The 21403-nt window shown below is 50.3% G+C and overlaps 1 protein-coding gene across 5 annotated transcripts in view; it reads right to left on the reverse strand.

Annotated features, from left to right (window-relative positions):
• Positions 1-331: 331 nt before the first annotated feature.
• Positions 332-21403, reverse strand: part of APLP2 (amyloid beta precursor like protein 2) — a 72492-nt gene continuing 51420 nt past the window's right edge. Inside the window, exons 7-19 of one of the 5 annotated variants that reach the window (XM_060017662.1) lie at positions 20314-20481; positions 16938-17068; positions 16021-16095; positions 14540-14698; positions 13716-13844; positions 10434-10533; positions 8804-8956; positions 6924-6959; positions 4090-4175; positions 3280-3354; positions 2802-2957; positions 1671-1776; positions 332-1088 (exon numbers count right to left, since the gene is read on the reverse strand). In XM_060017662.1, the coding sequence (XP_059873645.1) occupies positions 1675-1776; positions 2802-2957; positions 3280-3354; positions 4090-4175; positions 6924-6959; positions 8804-8956; positions 10434-10533; positions 13716-13844; positions 14540-14698; positions 16021-16095; positions 16938-17068; positions 20314-20481 (1370 nt within the window). In that variant the 3' untranslated portion in view covers positions 332-1088; positions 1671-1674. Of the gene's footprint in view, positions 1777-2801; positions 2958-3279; positions 3355-4089; positions 4176-6923; positions 6960-8803; positions 8957-10433; positions 10534-13715; positions 13845-14539; positions 14699-16020; positions 16096-16937; positions 17069-20313; positions 20482-21403 lie in introns of all 5 variants that reach the window. The other 4 variants (XM_060017661.1, XM_060017664.1, XM_060017663.1 and 1 more) reach the window with 4 other exon arrangements.

The following is a 21403-nucleotide window of genomic DNA, read 5'->3' on the forward strand; positions in this document are numbered from 1 at the left end:
TAAAGAAAAAGGAGCCATCAGGGAGGTCCAAGGTTTAGCCAATTACAACTTTAGAAAACAGAAAACACAGTGGAGGAAATCATTAAAGAAATAATGAAAGACCAGTTCTCTGAGATCAATAAAAACCACCAGCTTTGAGGCTGAAGCACTTTCCCTCTTATTTTTTAAATGAAAAATGGAATTCAAGCCCAAGAGTCCAGCTTCCTGTACCAACGCCTGCCTCTGCCGTGCAGTGAGAGACCCTCCAGGGAAGGAAGCACCACTGTCCAGGGCAGAGGGGTTAAAGCCATCACCGCGAGTAATGCCAGGCCAATAAATCAAGGAGTCCTGGTGGAAGTTAAAGTATTTATTGATGTGTTTAAACTCTGTACATTCTCCACAGAGCAGATTAAGGAGTTTGTAGGTGAAGTTTATCTGTGCATAGTGGGAAGAGACACGGATGGGGTAAAGGGGAGGAAGAAGAAAAAAAAACAGTCACAGGGAAATAGAAAAAAAATACACCTCAGGTTACCAGAACCTTTAGAATTAAAAAAAAAAAAAGGGAAAAGAAGCAGCTGTGAGCGTCAACATCAACTATACAAGCATCACAAAGACTCATGTGAAGGAAACAAAATCTTCAAAGCTTTCCATGGGGTCTACAGATCATTCTGTGTACAGCCTGGAGCATCCACCTTCCAGAGAAAAGCAAACCTCCCGCATCCTCCCCAGGATGCCGGCCACCTCCTCCTGCTGTCTTCTCTCAGTGAACGGTGGGGACGGTGGAGACCAGTGCCTTCGGAGGGGGTGGGAAATGCCCAAAAAGGAAAACAGCACATCTGGACATTACTCGGGAGAGAAGCGAGCGGTCCGAAGCTACGGTGACGCAACGGCGGACAGTGGAAGCACGTCAGGTACAAACTACAGGCTACTTTCTGTGGAAGAACTGGATTCAGAAGGAACGCAGTAGTGGCCCTAATCTGTACACACGAGGCTCGCTGAAAGAAGCTGGAACTCAAATGCTTGCTTTGAGCGCCTCCTTGGTGACAGGACTTGTGTGGAGACACCCAGGTACCCAGTGGTGGGCGCATCAGACTTCCAAGAAACTGGTCCTTCAAAGGAATTTTGAGAGGGGGATCATGATGTATTTTAAGGATCAGTTACGGCTCCTTATTTCAGTTAGTTTCTCAGCAACTATCTGAAAGCTCATTTAAAGCTTTAAATGAGGAATACTGCCTCTTCTTTTTTTTAAAATAAAACCCAGGACAGTGAGCCATAAAGAGCTGATTGACACAATGCGGCCGGAACAAACGGCCTGCATGTAGCACGTACAGTCTATCATTGAAAATCAACATCTTCCATTTCTACAGAGAGCATGTGTGAGACAATACGATAGAAGTGGGACTCCTGATTAATTTTAAAAAGAAAACTACATCAGTCAAATATCTGTAATAGATAATTTTTCACTTCATTTAAGGTTTATATATCATATATTGTTATATTAACATTTTTTCACCCATTTAAAAAGAATGGAAATTGTGATTCTACAGTAGTACTTTATAGTCTTAATGATCCAGGAGGTCCGAGTGTAAGCTGAAATCCTCTGGAAGTAGCTGTCGGTCAGTCGTAGGTCCAAACCTCTGGACATCTGCTGCCTGCCTCACCCCCCACTCCAGCCGGGTGTCGTGCTTCACCTGCTTAAATCTGCATCTGCTCCAGGTATTTGTAGGTTGGGTTTTCGTAACCATGATTCTGCATTTTGTTCAGGTGACGCTCTTCTGGGGTGAGCATTGGGTCGACCTGCAGGAAGAAAGATGGGGGTTATCACGTGAGCCCAAGAGAACTTCCCAGGGCATCAGCAGACCTGAGCTGTACGATCCCCGGGGACCACGGGGTGGACCAAACAAGAGCAGGCGGTGAGGACCCAGGAGGAGGAAAGAGAAAAGAAGAGGGTCAGAGAGGCTAGGCTGCTTGCTGAAAGCTGGAGTCCACACTGGAGGAAACAGTGAGCTGAATCTCCCAGCACCACAGTGACAAGTCTCAGCTCTGCCGCTTCTCTGCGGGGCAGCCTCAGCGAGGGCCAAGGAGAAGGACCAGATGACCTCGGGTCCCCTCCAGCCCTGGAACACCACAACTAGGCCAGTGTGCAGCAGGAGGTGAAGCCGGATAACTAAGACACACGCATGTGCATTCATTTCCCCCCAGCAGATTCTATTCTTTATTGTATTCATTTTCTAGAATCAAGACACTGTGGACATTCCCACCACTCACCAAAAACAAGTGGTAAGTAAGCAGTTCTAATCACAAATGAGCAGAAGATGGAAGAGAAACAGCCTTGTCTGGCTCTTTCCGAACTTCCTGTTGCTTTTCTCCCCATTGAAAAAGAAGAGCGCTATTCCTATCTCATATTTTTAAGAATCAATTCACTACATTGCCATTGTTGCCTGAACTGTCATATACCTGGTTTTCTCCTTATAAAACACGTCAAAAAAAAGCAAACTCATAACAAAGAAAGAAAGAAACAGTATCAGCAGTCCTTCATTCTCAAACATCTATAACGCACCTGAAAAAAAAGGAAACACTAAGGAAACAATCTGAGAAAACAGTGTTCACACTGTGCAGCATAAAATGCTCCTGTGCTTTCCTCGCATTCACGGTCGAAGCCCAAATTAATGTTAAGAGTTGGCAGCAGCTCTTGTGACGGGATCAACTTGACTCAGCAGAGGCTGACTTCCGAGACGTGACCTAATAATCCAGGGAGTCGTCTCACTGACGCACAGCCCCTGACGAGACGCTCGAATTCCGCAAGCCCCCCGACGGCTCACCTCCACGATCCCATGGCTGATGGTGCCGTACTGCCTCTTCCTCAGCATCACCAGGCTGATGACGATGACCGTGGCGATGGCCACCGCAATGACCAGCAGACCGATGAGGGCGCTGCTGCTCAGACTGAAGTCCTCCCGCAGGGGCCCCACGGATTCCTAACGTAACGAAGCAGACGTGCGACAAGGTGTGAGAGATGACAAGCAGCGGGGGAGGCTGTGAGCCTCCGGTCGTGCCTCCAAAAACCCAAGGGGGCACCCGGACCCAGCCGTCCAGGTCGCCGTCCAGGTGGGGGGAGTCCCCACCTTTTGCAATCTCCATGGAGATTCGAACTTGAGCTTTCTTATCCGAAAGCACAGGGGAAATGGGGGACGAGGGACCTTTGATAGCTTAAGATAGCGCAAGGTGCTCCCAGGAGGGAGAGAAAACGGCCGAGGCTGGTGTGGGACCTGCCATCAGGTTTTGGAGCAGGACACATACCGGCCCCTCCTCGAGGCCTCCAACTCTCTCGGCGTTGAGAATCATTTCCTTCACGTCCAGGGTCTCGTCAATGACCTGAAACGGAGGCAGGGGGGTGGGGGGAGAATGTCACCAACTGGGAGGGAGGGCAAATTTAGTGTGTTAAGTGTAACTGCTTCTTGTGCCCTCCATTTACCATTTGGTGGAGGGAAGCAGACGCCTGATGGACACCCACTCACCCATCAGCTCTGCGCCATTCACCTAAGTCCGCTCACCAAACCCCTGAACAAAGGAGCAGGTGTGGGCGCAAAACTACTGTACAGCAGTTGGTCTTTTAAGGGTTGGCACCTGCGTTTTCCTTTAGGTAACCCTTGTGGAGATATTTCAGCACAGATTACCAAGCAGCCACGTTTAAATATCCAGTTCAGTTAAAGATAATCCAGAAATGTAAGTGATAAAAATGCTAGATGAATAATTAATAGGTGGTATAAACCTCAGGCAGTGTAAGAACCAAATTCAACTCTGTTCCGTTTTCAAGTTATTAAATCCTTACTCATTTGAAATGGCCTCTCATATTTTATTCATACCTTTAGTTGCAAATATATTTTCCACTGTATAGCAAGAGATGAGCTACTGCTGAAAAATAATTCTTTATTCACACCCAGACTCTGAACAATACAGCGCATCTGTGGGAGCAGTCAGAGCCTGCCCATCTGCTAGCCTATGGAAATGGACACGTGGAGGTCCATCTGGGAAGCATCTAAAACAATGCAACTCACTCTAATTATTCTCAAAGTTAACACGGGCACAGAGCAGGGAGACACGGCTCACCATATTTTCATCCACTTTCTTCTTACTGTTAATCACTTTCTCCTCGGCCCCGATCAGTCCTCCTTCCTGCTCTCCCAGTGCAGATCCTGCGTGGAGAGAGCACACCTGAGTTTCCTGGGATAGGCTGACCTCACGCCAACCTCAAAGAAGCAGCAAACTCCCTCCTGAGGGCCAGGGAGCCCTCACCAGATGCCCCCTCCCCTTTCTCCATATGCTACTTGTTCCCATTTGGGAGGATACGCTGCGCTCCACAGGGGTGAGTGACGCAGGACCAATGGGTGTCATGGAGGAGGAGAGAGTGTTGTGCTCACTTTGCAAGCCTTCAGGAGAGAATACCTTTTGTACTATAAACAGAAGCTGGATCCAAAGGCATTCCAGCAACAAAAAACTCGTGACCCACCCTGTGATATCACCAAGCACCCACTACCCCTCAACTCACTCCTTTGACACTTCCTCTGAGTGGAAGAACTGTCACACCAGCAGCGAACCTGCGTGCCTGCCTCAAGCACCATCTTTTATGCCACAGGCAATTCTTTCTGCCTGAAATACCCTCCCTGACCTTATATCCTTCCTATTTGTTCTTCAAGCTGCAGCTCTTTTTGGGAGACATTCCCAGGTTATAGTACTTAGAGTCACTGTTTGTAATTATTGATTTTCTTCTGTGTCTCTCACTAGGATGTTACCCTCCCAGGGCTTATCAGACCAGAATGAACAGGAAGGAAGCATTCCCTACATGGGGGGAGTTCTAACACGGAGGTGGATGGTACCTTTCCATAAACAGGGCAAGAATGGCAACAGTCTCTCGTCAAGGTCAGGCATTGCCTGGGCCGGCATCACCTGTGCGCGGCACTCCTGATGACAGCGCTCAAAGGCGCAGCACAAACCCAGGGAGAGGAAAAGTGAGGCGCAATCTTCTCTATTTTTAGCCCCGAAGCATGTGACTTCTAGCTCTCCTACCAGTGTCTCGTTAATAATATTATATACAGTGCTACCTAGACGCCTGTGATTTGAACCTTTTATAAATAGATCAACCTGGCGGCATACTTGGCATTCTACGGTGACCACCCGTAAGTGAGTAAGATGCCGACACGAGTATTTGCAAAGCACTGCTGTCCCAGGCTGCCAGAGGCCCAGCCACAGCAAGGCTCTCCGGCTCACGGCCAGACTCGTGCTGGACCCAGAGCTGCTAGCAACCGCACTGCAGCTGCTGCGCCCCCAGGCCAGCTAACACTTAACTCATTAGAATGCAGCCAGAAACAAGGCAGCCTTTTCTCCAGAGCTTTCATTTTAAAGAAGAGCTTCACAACCTGATTCTAGGGTGAGTTAAACCAGGGCCGGCTTTTGTAGTCTCAAAATGCCAATGAAGCAGCAACACTGCATTTCCGCTATTTGAGGAAGGGACTCTCTCTCGGCAGGATGCTCACGACCAAGCCGAATAAACTCTAACTCTGCACTCTTTCCATCTCTCTCTCTCCTCCACCTCAGAATTTCAAAGGTCATAAGGCAGGATCCTATTTCAAAAATAATGTGGCACTGAGCCAACGAATTTAAAGTCCTCCTACCCGTGCTCAGACTCTCCTAACACTGTTTTTGGTGGTATAACCCTCATGCTGCTTTAACACCGACCAAAAGCACTTTGGTTTTATAGAATGAATAAACAAGGGAATTTAACAGACCAAAAGTTAATGTTTAAACTATTCCAACGAATAACAGTTGAAGCATAAGGACAAGTTAAACTTTTAGAAAATTCAACTTCACCTAAACATATCCAAGATGTGTCACCCAGAGGAACGTCCACACAGCGATGAAGAGGCGTATCCAAGGAGAATAAAACAAAGCACGTGCACACGAGTGACTTGTGCAGGCAGCTCACAACCCTGTGTTCTGAGAAGCAGCACACACACCACTGCCAAACCCTCAGCCGGGCACGGCACGAGGCAGCCCGGTCAGTCCGAGAACGTGTGCCCTTGTTCACGATGACCCTGGAGGATGGACTGGCCCCCGCTCCCCCGCCCCCGGAAATGCGGCAACTATACCGCAGTCTGTGAAACAGGAACACCACGGGCTCTGAAGACAGAGGAAGCTGAGTTCAGATTCTGGTTCCTCCACTTCCTAAGCTCATGACTGAACCCTGAGGCTGCTCCAACTGCCTTATCTAGCAAAGAGAGCTAATAACCCTACCTCCAGTGTGTTCAGTGGGTTAAACGAGATCAAGTGTGCAAGCCTTCAGCCTGTGCTCACACGCAGCTAACTTCATCTGAAAAGTGGAGACTCATTACAGCAAGAGTTCACTTGTCTCAACCTGTTTCATCCATCAGCTTCTACTATGTTCTGAGGGACGCTACATCTCGGGGGACATGAGACAGCTGGAAACAGACACTCGGGCATGGACAAAAGGCAGAGGACAGCTAAGAAGAAAGGGAAAAGATGTATGTGGGAGCAGCAGAGAAAAAGAGGTAACATAAAATGGCTCTCCACCCGACCATAAGCATGTTTTCATTTGTCCTAGGAATTTGCAACCAACCTGTTTAAGCTGGGTATACTTTTAAGGTCTACCCAGCTTAAAAGGATTTATGCAGGCTCTACTTTGGTTACTCTGTATGCCTCTGTACTCTCTGGACATCCAGAAGGGCAGCTCAGGACGGCCACCGGGTAAGCAAACCCACGGACACCGGGTTCTGGGTGCCGGAAGTCAGGCTCCTCTGGTCCTCCCACAGCCATGTCTGAAGGCATGAGGCGGAAAGCATCAGGTGGTGGAATGGAACGGAGCGTGAGACTTCCGGGCAAGTGAAAGGAATGAAGGTCTTAGGGGGTACATCTTTGACAAAACCAACCTGTTTTCATTGGGTGATACACTTCCGGCTGAGTGTCTAGCAGAAAGGAAAGCAACAAAAACAAAACAGCACAAGAGGAGATTAAGAAAAAAATCCCTTCTTTCAAAATTCCTACCTTTGACTTGACTTTCTCTATAACGTGAACAAAAGCATACTCTTCCTTACAAACTGGGCCTGAGCTGCCCCACAAGCAAACGGCGGTAAGAGCTACAGCACATGACTGCAAGGAGGGGAGAGGAGGCAGGCGGTCTTGGGTCTTTTGGGGGAACTTCTGTGAGATTCCCAAATTATTTAGCTTAGCCCCAAGTTATTTTTCTTAGAAAACAACAAAAACACAAGTCAGCACTGGTTGTGGTTTTCTGAGAAGGAGACAAGGTCCCAGTTCACAAATGTCTAAGCGAGACGCGCCCCCATGCCAACAAGCTGAGGAAGTAGGGCCACCCTGCGGCCCCGTGGGTGGGGTCTGAGAGCAGGCTTAGGGAGTGAGCGGGCGCCTCGCGATGTATCTGGCTCCCTCCTCGGATCCTCTTTTACTATCAGAGGGTCAACTGTACTGAGTCGGTACCTCTGAGAGAGCTGGTTTGGAAGGAAGGCACTTGTGTTAGGGTCTGGAGGCCAAGCCGGACGCCCCCTTCCTCGGGCCTCCGTAGCAGCACCACCGGGATCTGCCTAGGACTCAGGACCGCATCAACTCAGGCTCAAATCCTTACTCTCTACCTACAAGCTACGTGACCTGGGCAGACACTTAACCTCTTTAAACCTTGGATCCCCAAATGGGGAACACACCCAGTCCCTACCTCAGAGGGTTACTGTGAGGATAACAGTATAAACGAGAGCGTCCACGCACAGTGCTTAGCCGAGGCTGGCGTACTCTACAGCGGTGGCCGCTACTTTTATCAACACCACCATCAGCCACGACAGCAGCCCACAAATAAACAGAAACTGATTCCACACCCTGACCTCAGGGCCTGGGCTCGGCAGCCTGTCTAGTTCTCGTGCAGACCCACGGCTTTTTTTTAAATTTATTTTTGGCCGCGTTGGGTCTTTGTTGCTGCGCGCGGGATTTCTCTAGTTGCGGCGAGCGGGGGCTACTCTTCTTTGCGGTGCGCGGGCTTCTCATTGCGGTGGCTTCTCTTGTTGCAGAGCAGGGGCTCTAGGTGCGCGGGCTTCAGTAGTTGCAGGGCATGGGCTCAGTAGTTGTGGCTCGCGGGCTCTAGAGCGCAGGCTCAGTAGTTGTGGCGCACGGGCTTAGTTGCTCCGCGGCATGTGGGATCTTCCTGGACCAGGGCTCAAACCTGTGTCCCCTGCACTGGCAGGCAGATTCTTAACCACTGTGCCACCAGGGAAGTCCCCAGACCCACAGCTCTGAGAGATCCCTACAGACGTCGAGAACCGGCAGGGCATGGAAGAACGCACGCCTGAGCAGGAGGAGGCAGAGGGACAGCTTCTCAGCCTGCCTCGCACTCGAGTGGGTCAGCTCACCTCTGCAGCCCCCCGTCACCTACCTCCCGAGACTGTTAGGAAAAGATAATGACAGCCTAGAACACGAAAGTGCTATTTAAGCTGCAAAGGGGCTTCCACGTGGAAGGCCTCACACACTGGAGGCAGCTGATGGGACCAGGACAAACAGTGGGCTTTAGGCAAACTGTCCATAAAATGCGAGAAACATCACAAACCTCCCGACGTTACCGAAGGCTCCCCACTCGGTGCCTGCACGCAGCAGGTGCTCGGTGAATCCCGGCCCCTCCCCTGCTCGACCTGCACCAGGAACACAGTCTCCCCAGCACGAGCCCGTCCCAGATCTGACTTCAATTTTCTAACTGCATTCTTCCCCGCCCCCTGGCCCCCACTGACAAGCTGGGCTGTTACCACACACGCACCTTCGTTCTCAGGCAGGGACGGGAAGGGATGGAGGGGGTGGAACGGCAGGACCTCGTCGCTCTCCTCCGAGCTCACCCGCACGTCCACGGGGGTCTCTGAGATGGAGGCGGTGAACTGGTCCATGTCTGCTCGCTGTTCTTGAAGCAGCTCATCTGACAAAGACAGACACGCAGGAGCCAGCTTTTCAGAAGGATCTGGTTTCTAGGCACAGGATAGCCTGCATGGGGCTAATTCGTGTCATTAAGGGTGGGAATGTGAGCTCTGCCTAAAGGGGCGTCTCACCAGCTCGCAACACAGGCCACGCACGACCCCCTCCTCTCTCCTGAGGGTGTGCTCCCTGACCCTGCTGACTGCAGAACCTCGGCGCTGGGAACCCCATGGCTGCATCCTGGGCCCCCCGCTCTCCTCGATCAACTCCCTCTGGGTAAGTGGTTTCCTCCTACGGCACAGTTTTAAATACCATCCACGGATCGTGACTCCCAAACCTGTATCTTGCACCTGCATCCCCGACCTCTGGCTCATCCACCTGGCAGCCTACTGCACACCTCTACTTAATGTCTGAGGACAATTTCTATTTTAACAGGTAAAGAGAATGCAGCACCTGAGCAAAGTGTAGCCTCTCCACCCACTCAGCTGCTCACAGGGGAAAAGCGCAGAGCCAATGCTTTTCTTTCTCTCAACCCCCTGCCCTGTCCAGCCCATCAGCGCATCCTGTTCACCCTTTCCTCTGAAACATATCCTCAGGACCACTCATATCTCCATCTCCTCCATTCCCATCTCTGTGCACTCAGCCATCCCCTCTCTCCTGGATTTTTACAACTGCTTCCTGGGTGGTTTCCAATTTTCATCAACTCTCAACATAGCAGTCTAGTAATTGTTTTTTAAAGTTCGCATTTTTAAAAAACATATTCCAGATCTAGTCACCTGCTGGTTTAAAACCCTCGAAGGGCTTTCAATTATCCTAGAATAAAATCCAAACTCCTTGATTTTGCTAAAATCTCTCTATTCAAACGTCAGGCTCTGCAGGGGTCGCTTTCTGTGCTCAGTGTTTCCCCCCTGGGATTGCTGTGTGGAGGGCGCCTCCTTATCATTCGGATCTCAGGTTTCCCCCAAGGGAGCCTGACCACCAGGCACCCTCCCCGTCCCACCCCAGTTTCACCTCTGGCACAGCAGCCATCCCCCGTTCCCTCCTCCTAAAATGTGGGCTCCAGGAGGTCTGTCTACTGGTGCACATTTTACCCTGTGCCACACAGTAGACACAACAAACGTTTGTTGGATAAATGAAGAAGAGAAAGACCAGAAGAGGGAGAAGAAGTGAGAACGTGAATAAACAGATGTCTTAAAATACGCCAGCAATTAAGGGGGAAACGGTAACGGGAGACTCGCTCAGTCCCTTGCAAATTCACACCCTAGATTTTTCTTCCGGTAACAGAGCGAAGGTCAATGAAACTCAAGGCTCTGTGGCTCCCAGCCAGGCCTTGACCCTGCCATGTGAGCCCCAGACTTCTGAGCCCGTGGCACGCTAATGCCCAGCTTCGTGGCCTCGCTTGTCCTGTTTCTCTCATCTGGCACCGCCATCACTCCTGAGCGCAACCCCGCCTGACCTTGATGCGAACAGTCAGCACCCACCAATTTCCTCTTGGATTTCTTGGGCCACGTAAGGTACTTTGTAGAGCAGAGAAAGGCTCTGGTTCCTTCTTTCTTCAATCACGTGGAGATGTGTCATCACCTGCAAGCACAGGATGGGGGGGAGGCCTTGTCACCAGAACAGCCGGGCCAGCCTGACACCCACACTCTTCTGCAAAGACCTATGTTCTCTACAGTCCAGCAAAGCAGCTGGTCAGGGGGGCAGTATGAATCCTCCCCGTGTTTACTGGCCACCGTAGTGCAAGAATGTGTGTATTACCTCTCGGTGATCTCAGGATTTATCCAGAGAGTGCTCCAAGTTAAGGGAAAAGTTTTAAAATTCCCTTAGCCAAGTATTGATTGGTTTTCACAGGAGGCACTCGCTAACTGTACTATAAAAAAAGAACCCAAATTTGTACAATGCCAGACACTCAGTAAGGTCCTTCTGAGTGAAAGAGGAAATGAGTTGGTCAATTTTTACCACTGGTCAGACAAGAAGAGGTAACAAGGGAATGAAATCACTGGTTAAAACGTAGATTTGAGGGGTGAGACCATTCACGGATTTTGCTTAGTGAAGCAGTTGCCTGAAATGATTATCACAGTGAGCATCAGAACTAGTTTATTCCTACTTAACTAAATTAGCTATTCCTTCAAAACTGCACACTGGGGCTTCCCTGGTGGTGCAGTGGTTGAGAGTCCGCCTGCCGATGCAGGGGACGCAGGTTCGTGCCCCGGTCCGGGAAGATCCCACATGCCGCGGAGCGGCTGGGCCTGTGAGCCATGGCCGCTGAGCCTGCGCGTCCGGGGCCTGTGCTCCGCAACGGGAGAGGCCACAGCAGGGAGAGGCCCGCGTACCGCAAAAAAAAAAACAAACAAAAAAACAAAAAGACTGCACACTGAAGTATAAATAAACCTGATTTTTATGGGGTGATAAGGAAGGCATATCTACCATCTGTCTTACATAGCTCACTGCCTTTTCTGAATGCAGAAGTTCCAAGGTTGTTCATCAAAAAAAAAAAAAGAAAAAAGTCATTAAAATGGTCACTGAATTTAATTAAAAAATATTTTTTTGTCACTGAATTTGAGAGGTTTTCAGGGTGGAAATGAAAGGAGATTTGGACTACATCCACCCCAATGACACTGTGAAGCACGTGGCTGTACATCACACAAGCTCCTCAGGAAGGCTAATCCCACTGGGCTACACCTGCAGCCACTGAGCTCTTCCTAAAGAGGGCGCTCTGAGCCAATGGATTAATTATGTGGGCTTGAAGCCATTAACATGAAGGGTCAAAATGAAAAAAAGTTAAATGGAAAGATGCTTTTATTGTAGATCGATGTCTCTCTGACCTATAAAAGCAAAGATGAAAGCAATTTAATTTTATACTTGCCGTTCTTTCAATCAAGTAAATTGATGGGAAAGCACCAGAGTGAGTGCTTTGGAGAAAAAATACAAGTAGAAACGGAACGGTGAGCTCCCCAGTCTCAGCAGTGGTGACACTGCCGTATGTCAGAGGAATTAAGGAGCCTGGCAGAGGACGGTTCCTACACCCACGAGGACAAGACCACCGGGTGGGATGCTGGGCGCCAGGGTCTTTGGAGGGCCGCCTGGAGCTGCAGTGTGGGGCAGGAGGCAGCAGCACATCACTCACACCTCAAATCGAGTGCACACGTTCTAAGAGGCTCAACATATTTGGGGTTTTCAAGAGTTTACATAACAGGACAGGGAACAGGCCAAAAGCTAGTGTAATCCAGCGGCCGAGCGGCCCCAGAATTAAGGGCTCCGAGCAGACAGTAAACATCACACGGTAAAGATGCTCCGCCTCCCAGGGCACTCAGGTGGTACCCTGATCCTGGCTCACAGGTTAACTGAACACACTGATCAAGGTCTCACCTTTCCTTCTATTCTCACCATACAAAACAGGCTGTTTTTCTATAAAGTATTACATAATAGTCTAGATTTTCTACAAAAAAAAAAAATTGAAAAAAGATTATATTTTTAAATTTTAACTTTATTAATTTTTTTTTTTGGCCATGCCATGCGGCCTGTGGGATCTCAGTTCCTCGACCGGGATTGAACCTGTGCCTCCTGCACTGGAAGCGTGAAGTCTTAATCACTGGACCGCCAGGGAAGACCTACGTTTAAAAAAAAAAAAAAAAAAAAAATCAGGTAGACCTGAAAAATTCTAACCCCTGTCAGGATGTAAGCTTTTCCCACCTGAGCTTCCCGGAAGCTACCCGAGGTCCGCTGGCCTTCCCTCCTTCTCTTCTACTCCATCCAGCTTCAAACAGAGCCTTAGCTCCAGGCCCCCAGCAGAGGCCCCGGGGGCCCCCAGGCCCATGCCCTTCCCACTCTTCAGGACACTGAGTTCTTTCATTCCCTGAACACCCAGCTGCTAATGTGGGCTCCGTATGTTTAAGGACAATTCTTCTCCATCTTCACAGTTAACATAATTAATTTCACACAACTGTAAGCTGCTCAAGGGCACACAGGATTCAACTATGTGTGGTGAGATGCTGGAGCAGAACTGGGCAGCAGATGGGGCCGTAGGGGAGCCCCCCGGGGCTTCTGGGAAGTTCCCCTACAATCACACCACAGGAGCAACAGGAGGCAGGAGGGGACAGGTTCCCAGCCTGTGCACGCTGCGTCCCCACAAAGCAGCACAGGGCTGGGTTTAAAATACGGGAGGAAATAGAGTAAGATCAGTTATGGCATCACAAGGCCCTCTAGGAAAACTAACAGGCAGACTGTTTTAAAGGAAGCTAGCGGTCTTGGAGGCAAGTTCACTTCTATGAATACAAGACAGTAAAACTCAAGTTAATACATGGTCAAAACAAAAATCAGAAAAGTAGGTCCAGAAACAAACCTCTACAGATGACTGCAAAGACCAGTAGGATGCAGCAGGGGACAAAACCCAGGGATGTAAAGTGTCTAAACACAAAAACTATACTGTACAAAAGAGACCAATTTTTAAGATGTGCTTGCCTAGAAAGAGATTTCAAATATTAATTCTGGTGGGACCCTCAGCCAGAAATAAACTGATATAAAAATGATCTCTTCAATATAATCATGCATTCCTAAACCTTCAAGAACAGTTTAAGTAGGGCATACTTAATATTAAAAAGTATGGAAAAGATATTTTTTAAATAGTACCTTTGCAAAAACCAACTCTTGTACCTATTGTCTTTGGAAATCCAAAATCATTTCCTGAGGACTAAAAACAATAAGCACGACCATCGGTGCTGCCCGACCACCGGTCAGAGCGGTCTCTCCTCTGTCTGGTGTACCTGGGACTTCATCTGGGCCGCCTTTTCGGGGTCGACAGCCAGCACGTGCTGGTAATGACGGATGGTGTGGAGGCGATCTTTGTTCTCGGCCCGGACGTAGCGCCGCAAGGCTTGGAGAATGCGATGGGGCTACAAGAGAGAACAGTGGTTTTCATGTCCAGAGACTAGGGAACTGAAAACAGGCAGGAAAATGAAGCTTGAAAAACTCACTAAGAAAGTCAGCCTCAGCGAGGCCCAGGAATGAAAGCTGTACCTTTAAGAGCTTTCGGTTACCAAGTAACAAGAAGCTACCCTTCTAAGTAGCAAAAGCTAAGTTCCACAGTTATAGTGGCTCCTCAACAGACAGCATTTCCCAAAACCGCTAGCCCACCGTCTTCCTCCAATCTGTCTGTCCCCTTTCCTGAACTCGGCGCCTGCCACCGTAACTATAAGCACAGGGTGACCTGTGTCACACAGAAGACTTTACTTGCTTAAGGAGGCTACAAATACCCTCCTTTTCGATCCTCTCCGTCCCCCAGAACAAGGCAAGTTAGAGCTAAGGGATAAAGTTTGACACCACTGGCAGATAAGAGCCGCGATATAAATTAACTTATCATCTTATTTGGAATAGAACTGGTTCAAAAGCCTTTGTCCACGGAAGATGTGTTTTTATTCTTTGAAAGTAAGGCTACTATAAAAATGCAATAACTGGGGAACTACCAACCAACACCCTGATGTTCTGTTTTTCCAGCGGAAGCCGTGTCCACACCACAGGCGGCCCACGGGCCCTCAAGCGCGATGTGAGCTCACACCGGTTCTACACACGCTACTTCAGCGATTCTCACCCGTGGAGGGTCGGACTGCAGGGCCGCCAGGTAGTTCTCCAGTGCCACCCGGCGGCGGTCGTTGAGCATGGCCTCCACCCGTGCCAGGTGCGTCTCCACCAGCTGCTGCTTCTCGCTGGCCGCTTCCTTCTCCAGGGCCTTCACCATGGCTTGGAAGTGCTAAACCATAAAGCAGGAACCACATCGAGCCAACGCACCTGCGGGCATCTACACTCACGGTGTCAGACCCCGCTCGGTGCCTCTCCGCGCCCAGCGGAGTCGTGTGGAGCGGGGTGAGGTCATAAAACACCTCCTCTGACTTCCGTCTGGACACTTACAGGTGACCCTTGAACATCACAGGGGTTAAGGGCACCGATCCTCCCCGCGGTCCAAGATCCCAGTGTAACTTACAGTTGGGCCTCTGTACACGCGGTTCCACACCCACGGATTCAGCCAACCGCCCATGTGCGGTGCTGTGGCCTTTACCGTTGAGAACAATCTGCGTGTAGGGGGACCCACGCGATTCAAACCCCTGTGGTTCAAGGGCCGACTGTACTTCCCCATCTAATGCCAGCATGTATGTCTGGGCATGGGACGGGACCCTCAGCACCTCCCTAACTGAAATCCCTAGCACGCAAGCCCAGGCCTGGCCTCTCCGTGTGCACCGCGAGGAAAGGAAGGCCGTCCTTCCCACACTGCAGCAAGGCGCCCCCAGACCACAGTCCTGTCCTGTGGCAGGTGAGGCCGAGCCATTCACACCAAGTCCTGAAGGGCGAGCTCCCTGCGGGCTGCCTGGCCAGGTCTGCAGGCAGGTTGGAGGCTGCCGGGCTAAAGCTCCCTGCATGGGGTGCACTGGCTGTGTGGAAATTAACATTCGCGGATTTTCTAGGTTACTGATAAAAAAGCAAAGGTGAGCCGATAAAATAGCAACATCATGAGAAGAGAGGTTTCAGCTAAACATAAACACAAGCTGACTTAAGATGTAACTAGTTCTATGAATCCCAAATCAATCCTGTAAATTCCTGTCTACAACCTCCTCTAGTCAAAGGGAGGCAGCTGCTGTGAGTCTGATTACATTCTTAAATCCAAAGTTAAGATAAACTGATAGAGAGATTTATTTTCTGCCTTTTGACTTTTCAATAAGTCTGCAAAAAAAAAAGCATTCGGTACTGCAGTACTGCCGGAAAACAAGGCACAGCCTACGAAGGAAGATGCCCGAGGACTTTTGCCGGGAAAGCAGAGTAAACACAGCCGAGCTAAGGTCACTTCCAGGCATGAGTGAGGTGTGCTCTGCTCCGAGCTTCGGTTTCCCTCCACCCTAGGTGAGCAATTCTAGAGAACGCCAGTTGGTAGGTGGAAAACAAAGCAGGCCAGTGAAAATTTCCTCGTAACATAAGCGCTCAACCAAAAGGGGGTGTCAAACTCTAACTTGTGGGGACTCCGGCTCCGACCACACTCCAAAGGGTCAGCCTGGGAGCCCCTCTCTGGAGGACACGTCTCACCTGAATGAGAGTCTGCCTCTCTGCTTTGGGGAGGTTCTTGGCTTGAAGTTCAGCCTCTTCCCATTCCTTCTTCACCTGGAGCAAAGGTCAAAGCCACTATAACCAGAATAATCTCTGAAACAATTCCCCCATTTTCTAAAAATACTGCCAAGCCCTGAATGTAATGTGGAAAAGTGCACAAGGAAATCACATCCCACAAACTCGTGAGCTCAGGGTTTGTCCCAGAACTGCTGCCTCAGAAGATGCAGGGCGTCAGCTCTCGTACTGACTTCTCAGAACTGATGTGGTTAAAACAGAGTAACAAGCATTTCCCAGCATACAAGCCCACCACAGGGGATGTGTGGGATTTTAGGTGGTTCCCAGACCTAGCAAAAAATTCCCTTTTCAATTTTTTTTTTCAACCTTTCCAAGTAAGTCTAGGAGAAAGTTGCACTCTGGTGCTCTGTTGCTCTGGCACTTATAACTCCTTGAAGGAAAAGAAAGCATCCCTGAAACTACGCAGGCCACAGTATCTAGCTGGAATGTTTTAACACTGTTTGCTTTGATCCAATATCTTTTTCTAGTTACCTTGTTCTAATGGTAAATGACACTAGCTTTCTACTTACAGTATTGATATAAAGTTTCCTTCTTCAAAATAAAAAAATTTAAAAAGCTAGTTCATGGCAAAGAAAAAGCAGCAGAACATGTTTACAGGAAGCGCTCCCCGGCAGAGTCTGGAACAGATAAGCACGCAGAGGATAATTCCATTATCATGGACAGAGGGAGGGGACTAGCTCCGCCCCGAAGGCAGGCCTGCCTACACTCTCACACCTCACCTGTCCTAACTCCGTTATTAGCGCAACAACCTGGGGAGGTGGCATCCCTCTGCTTCAGCCGCGAACCCCAAGTCAGCTGATGCCTGACAGCCCGAGGTTTACCCTGTCCATCCGGTTTCGGTGCCGGATTTCCAGCTGCTCCTTGGCCTTCTGGAAGCGCGCGTGCTCGTTGTCATCTGCTGAGGTCTCGAAATACACGTCGACATCATTGGTCGGCAGTGGAGTTGGGGGAACTGAAACAAAGGGACCAGAGGGTTCTCTCCAGGGGCCAGCCCCACGCTGAAGTCACACGATGCTCAGGGAGCAAAGCCTGGCTGGGCCTGCAGACGGGACCAGCGTGTCCAGCCAGCACCGTGCTCAAGGGCAGGGTGCGCCCGTCTGCTGGGACTCCACTCCACCTTCCTTACCCAGTATCCAGCCACCAGGCCTGTCCGCACTCCCCCCGTGCTTCAGGACCAGTGAGGCATCTATTTAGGACTTCAGGGGCAGAAAAGGAAACCACTGCTATACCTTCCCGCAGTTCTCGAAACCTTAAAACCTACACAAGAACTACCCTATTGAGAGCATCTGACCAGAGACAGGGCTGAAGTCAGATGTGCAAAGGCACTGCAGGGCTCAGGTCTCCTCTTTTTCTCTGGCTATTTTTAGGTCACAACTCACTTGGGGCAACTGATTCAACTGAATGTTCTTTGCACACAGACTGGGCAGAGAAAGTCCAAATGCTCCAGCTCCAGCTGCTTCGTTTTCAGTTCCACTGGAGGTCTTTCAGCCCCAGCCCCACAGCAGGGGCAATGTATTGGACAAGGGCTTACCACGAGTGTGAAGATGCTTTGGGCTTTTCTATCCATGGCACTCACTGGCCCCACCAGGCCACCACCCAGGGAACAAACCCGTTAGAACAAACACTCCGCACTAGTCTAAGTTCCTGAGTTCCTACCAGCCCCAGGCAGACGTGCATCTGCACAAAGGAGCTTATCCTAACCCAGGAAGGGTTGAGATGACAGGTCTACCTCTTAAGAAATACCTGTGGAAACTCTCATTACCCCAACTCACTGGGGATTTCCCAGGCCAAGGAGGAATGTCAGGCAACCTGCTTACACAACTTGCTCCATCGGGACACACTTGAGAGCCACTTGGAGAGCAAAGGCCAAGTTCAACGAATTTTAATTCAAAAACAAATTCTCCCAGTTTCCAGAACTGCGTAATTTTAACATGAGACCAGCTGTGTAACCGATGAGTGTGACCACAAGTAAGTCAGCCACTCCGCAGTCCTTAAGTCGGGGTGTCTTCATTCACCCTCTTTTACTGCGTTTTAACCCTAGAAGCTATGGCTTAAGTCTTGTCAGGAACATCTGCCTCCTACGTTAATTTAAACAGGATCTCAACGGCCGATTCCCAGACTATAACTAAATCAGAACGTATACAGCTAGCTTCAGAAACCACATTCCCCACAATACTCAAAAGCTCAGCCAGGAGAATTTCGAAGCACTGAAGTCCACTGGTGCCAACAAACACGTCGCCATTGGCGGCTCGTGTCCGCAGCTTAAAGGCTTACGTGTTGGAGACAGAGCCTTTGGTTCATATCCCCGGGCCGGATGAAGGTAATACAAGCAGGCGCAAGCTGCCTCCGCCCCACCCCACCCCCGCCCCACGCGGAAAGAGAGGGCAAAGGGGCAGCAGGTCTGGAGGTTTGGTTCTGAAGACACGATGGGATGGGCTCGAACCTAGAACCACATCCCTCTGTCCGTGTGCAAGCGACCAGCTCAGGAAGCCGGAAATGTGCAGGCCTCAGTCCCCTTCAAGGAGGGAAGCAAACTTGCCCACAGGAGCAGTGATGCTTCTAGGCTCCGAAGCCCTCCAGCCGGGCCCCAAGCACATGGCCTGTCGGGAAGCACGACCTTGCAGGCTTCGCAACTGTTCACGCTCCAGCCATCTGCCAGTCCCCAGTGTCTTACGACACCGTCACCTGATCCTCTGGGTAAAGACTGCACCTCCACATTCAGCGAGACCTTTAACGACCCAGATTCCTCAGGCTTTGACCCCAATCAGCGTTTTGTTGCCCCTTAGTTTAAGAAGTTTTACAAAGCAGGAAGTATCACAATAATTTCTGTCTCCATCTTTCCTAAATAAAAAAGTTTCTGCCACCAACGTTCCCTAAGGGCTCATTTGTCTTCTCATCTTTTCAATCATTTCAAATAAAAAGTTCACCAAGCAGCAGCTGAAGTGGAAGCACTAAAAGTAAATCATATCATATTAAGATTTAAATAATCTTTTGGTTGGGGAAGGAAAGAGGGAACAAGATGGCATATGAACAAAAAACCGTCGGAAGCTACAGCCACAAATCTTTAGGGCAAATACCAGGAGTGGCAGCACAGCTCATTACTCTAGAGTCAGAATGAAGAAGGGTCTGCCTAGCCAGAGGGTTTTCCTACACACGGGTCAGAAGTGCTCCAGACGAGAAAGAGGGTCTTAAACAGGAAAAGGGGGAACTATGAAGAAAGGCAACCTACCGACAGCGAAGTAAACCTGACTCAACTGAACGCTGAATTTCGTTGTGACCAAAGAACGCATAAACTAAAACTCCTAAAGCTAGCCCTGATCCAGCGCTGCCAGAACACTGGGGAAACGGAGTCACCACCATTGGCTGCAGAGCACGCTCCCTGGAGTGCATACAGCAAGATGTTCCAATGTTCTCGGCTCCCTCAAGTGTCCTTATTGTCACTTCTTTGGAGAGCGGGTGACCCCCTTAGCTAGTGTGCATCATGGGGGGTCGGCACAGGGCCGCTCAAGACAAGAGTGAGAGAGAAAAGCCTGGACACAAGATGTGCAGAACTCACGACCTGTCCGCTTGTCCTTCGTGTGTTTCAGCCTCAGACAGAGGAGGGCAGGGCCGCCTTTCCAACCCAACCAACACGGAGGCTCCGGATGAGAAAGGGCAGGCCCCTGGCTCCCCGCTGTGGCAGGGAGGGAGCGCCACCTCCTCTGCCATCACTGCTGCCATTATCACCGCTGTCACCACCTCCATCACCACCATCACCTCCACCATCACCATCATCACCTCCACTACCATCACCTCCTCCACCACCTCCACCATCACCATCACCTCCACCATCACCATCACCTCCACCACCTCCACCATCACCATCACCTCCACCACCTCCACCATCACCATCACCTCCACCATCACCATCACCTCCACCACCACCATCACCATCACCTCCACCACCTCCACCATCACCTCCTCCACCACCACCACCACCACCTCCACCGGCCCACGGCGAGCACAGGACACGGAAAACTGAGCTGACAACTGCCGACAGGAAAGCAAAGCTAGATCTAGAAAGCACAGAGAGAAGAGCAGACGACCAACAGCGAACACCGAGTGGGCAGGGAGCACCACACAGACGCGGTCACGAGGACACCGGGGGACAGAACGCTGGACGGGATGGAGCTGCACAGCCAGGGCGGCGGGACTTACTCATCACTTTACACACAGCCATACAATACTCCTCAGACTCAAAATTGTTCCTGTTGCCGCCGCAGCCGCCATATATAAAGCGCACGCACTTCCCCTTGGAGAGGTCGAAGTACCACCGGGGCATCACGGCCCGGCAGGGCCCCGTCAGCGCCTCCTGGGAGCAGACAGCTGTGTGGAAACGGTCAGAATGTCAGCAGGGGCCGGGCAGCAGCTCCAGGGGTTCACAGAGCTACAGACCAGCAAGGGGAGAAGGACCAGGCGACGCTTAACATCAGCGAAGGCCAAGATGGGGCAGCACCTGGCGCCCAGGCCAACAAAGTTGCCAACTCCTGCCGCCAACCCTGAGGATGTGGTCGTTTTCCTTCCTGATGCAAGAGAGACCCTTAGGTCCTGAGAATATGGACTGGTGCGTTCTGCACTGTCTAGAGTCTAGAGCGGGGCAGGGCTGACATGGAGGAGCCTCACGTTTCTGATCTGTGAAGTGGGGACAGCTGCCTGGTTTGGCCGTCTTGGGGGTGTCAAGGGCAGAAGGGGACAGTGCAGGTGCAGAGGCTGTTTCCGTGGCGGTAACCATCATAAACGCTACTTAGGCCCCTGGAAAGGACGAGTGTATGTTTTATGTTCTCCAGGGTGAATCACAAACTGCTGGACTCATTAAGTCATCTGCTCCTGGCTGAATCCTGAATAATTCTTCAGATCTTAATTGGTTTCGAATATACTATCAGCAGGAGGCTGCACATAAAATGGTCTAGAACTGTCGCAACTTTTTTTTTTTTTTTAATGGTGAAATGAAAACACTGCTGGCCCTGATCCCTTACCCGGTAGGTCATCAAATTCCACCCTCCCAGCTGCAAACCTCTTTCTGATGGACAAACAGGGCAGCCTACAGATGGGAACACACTCAGGAAGGGAACCAAGGAAGTGACTTCCACTCCAAAAGGTTGGGGCTTCAGCAGTTACTGAGGAAGGGGAGCCCCCTCAGGAGAGAACATTTCCTGCTGGATGTGGAAGAATCCTGCCTGAGGGCAGACCACGTGGTCTCTCTGACTCTCTAGTTAAGTCCTTACAATGCGAAGCTTAGTTTCCTGAT

This window comes from Delphinus delphis, chromosome 8, assembly GCF_949987515.2.
Source record: "Delphinus delphis chromosome 8, mDelDel1.2, whole genome shotgun sequence".
NCBI classification, from domain to species: domain Eukaryota; kingdom Metazoa; phylum Chordata; class Mammalia; order Artiodactyla; family Delphinidae; genus Delphinus; species Delphinus delphis.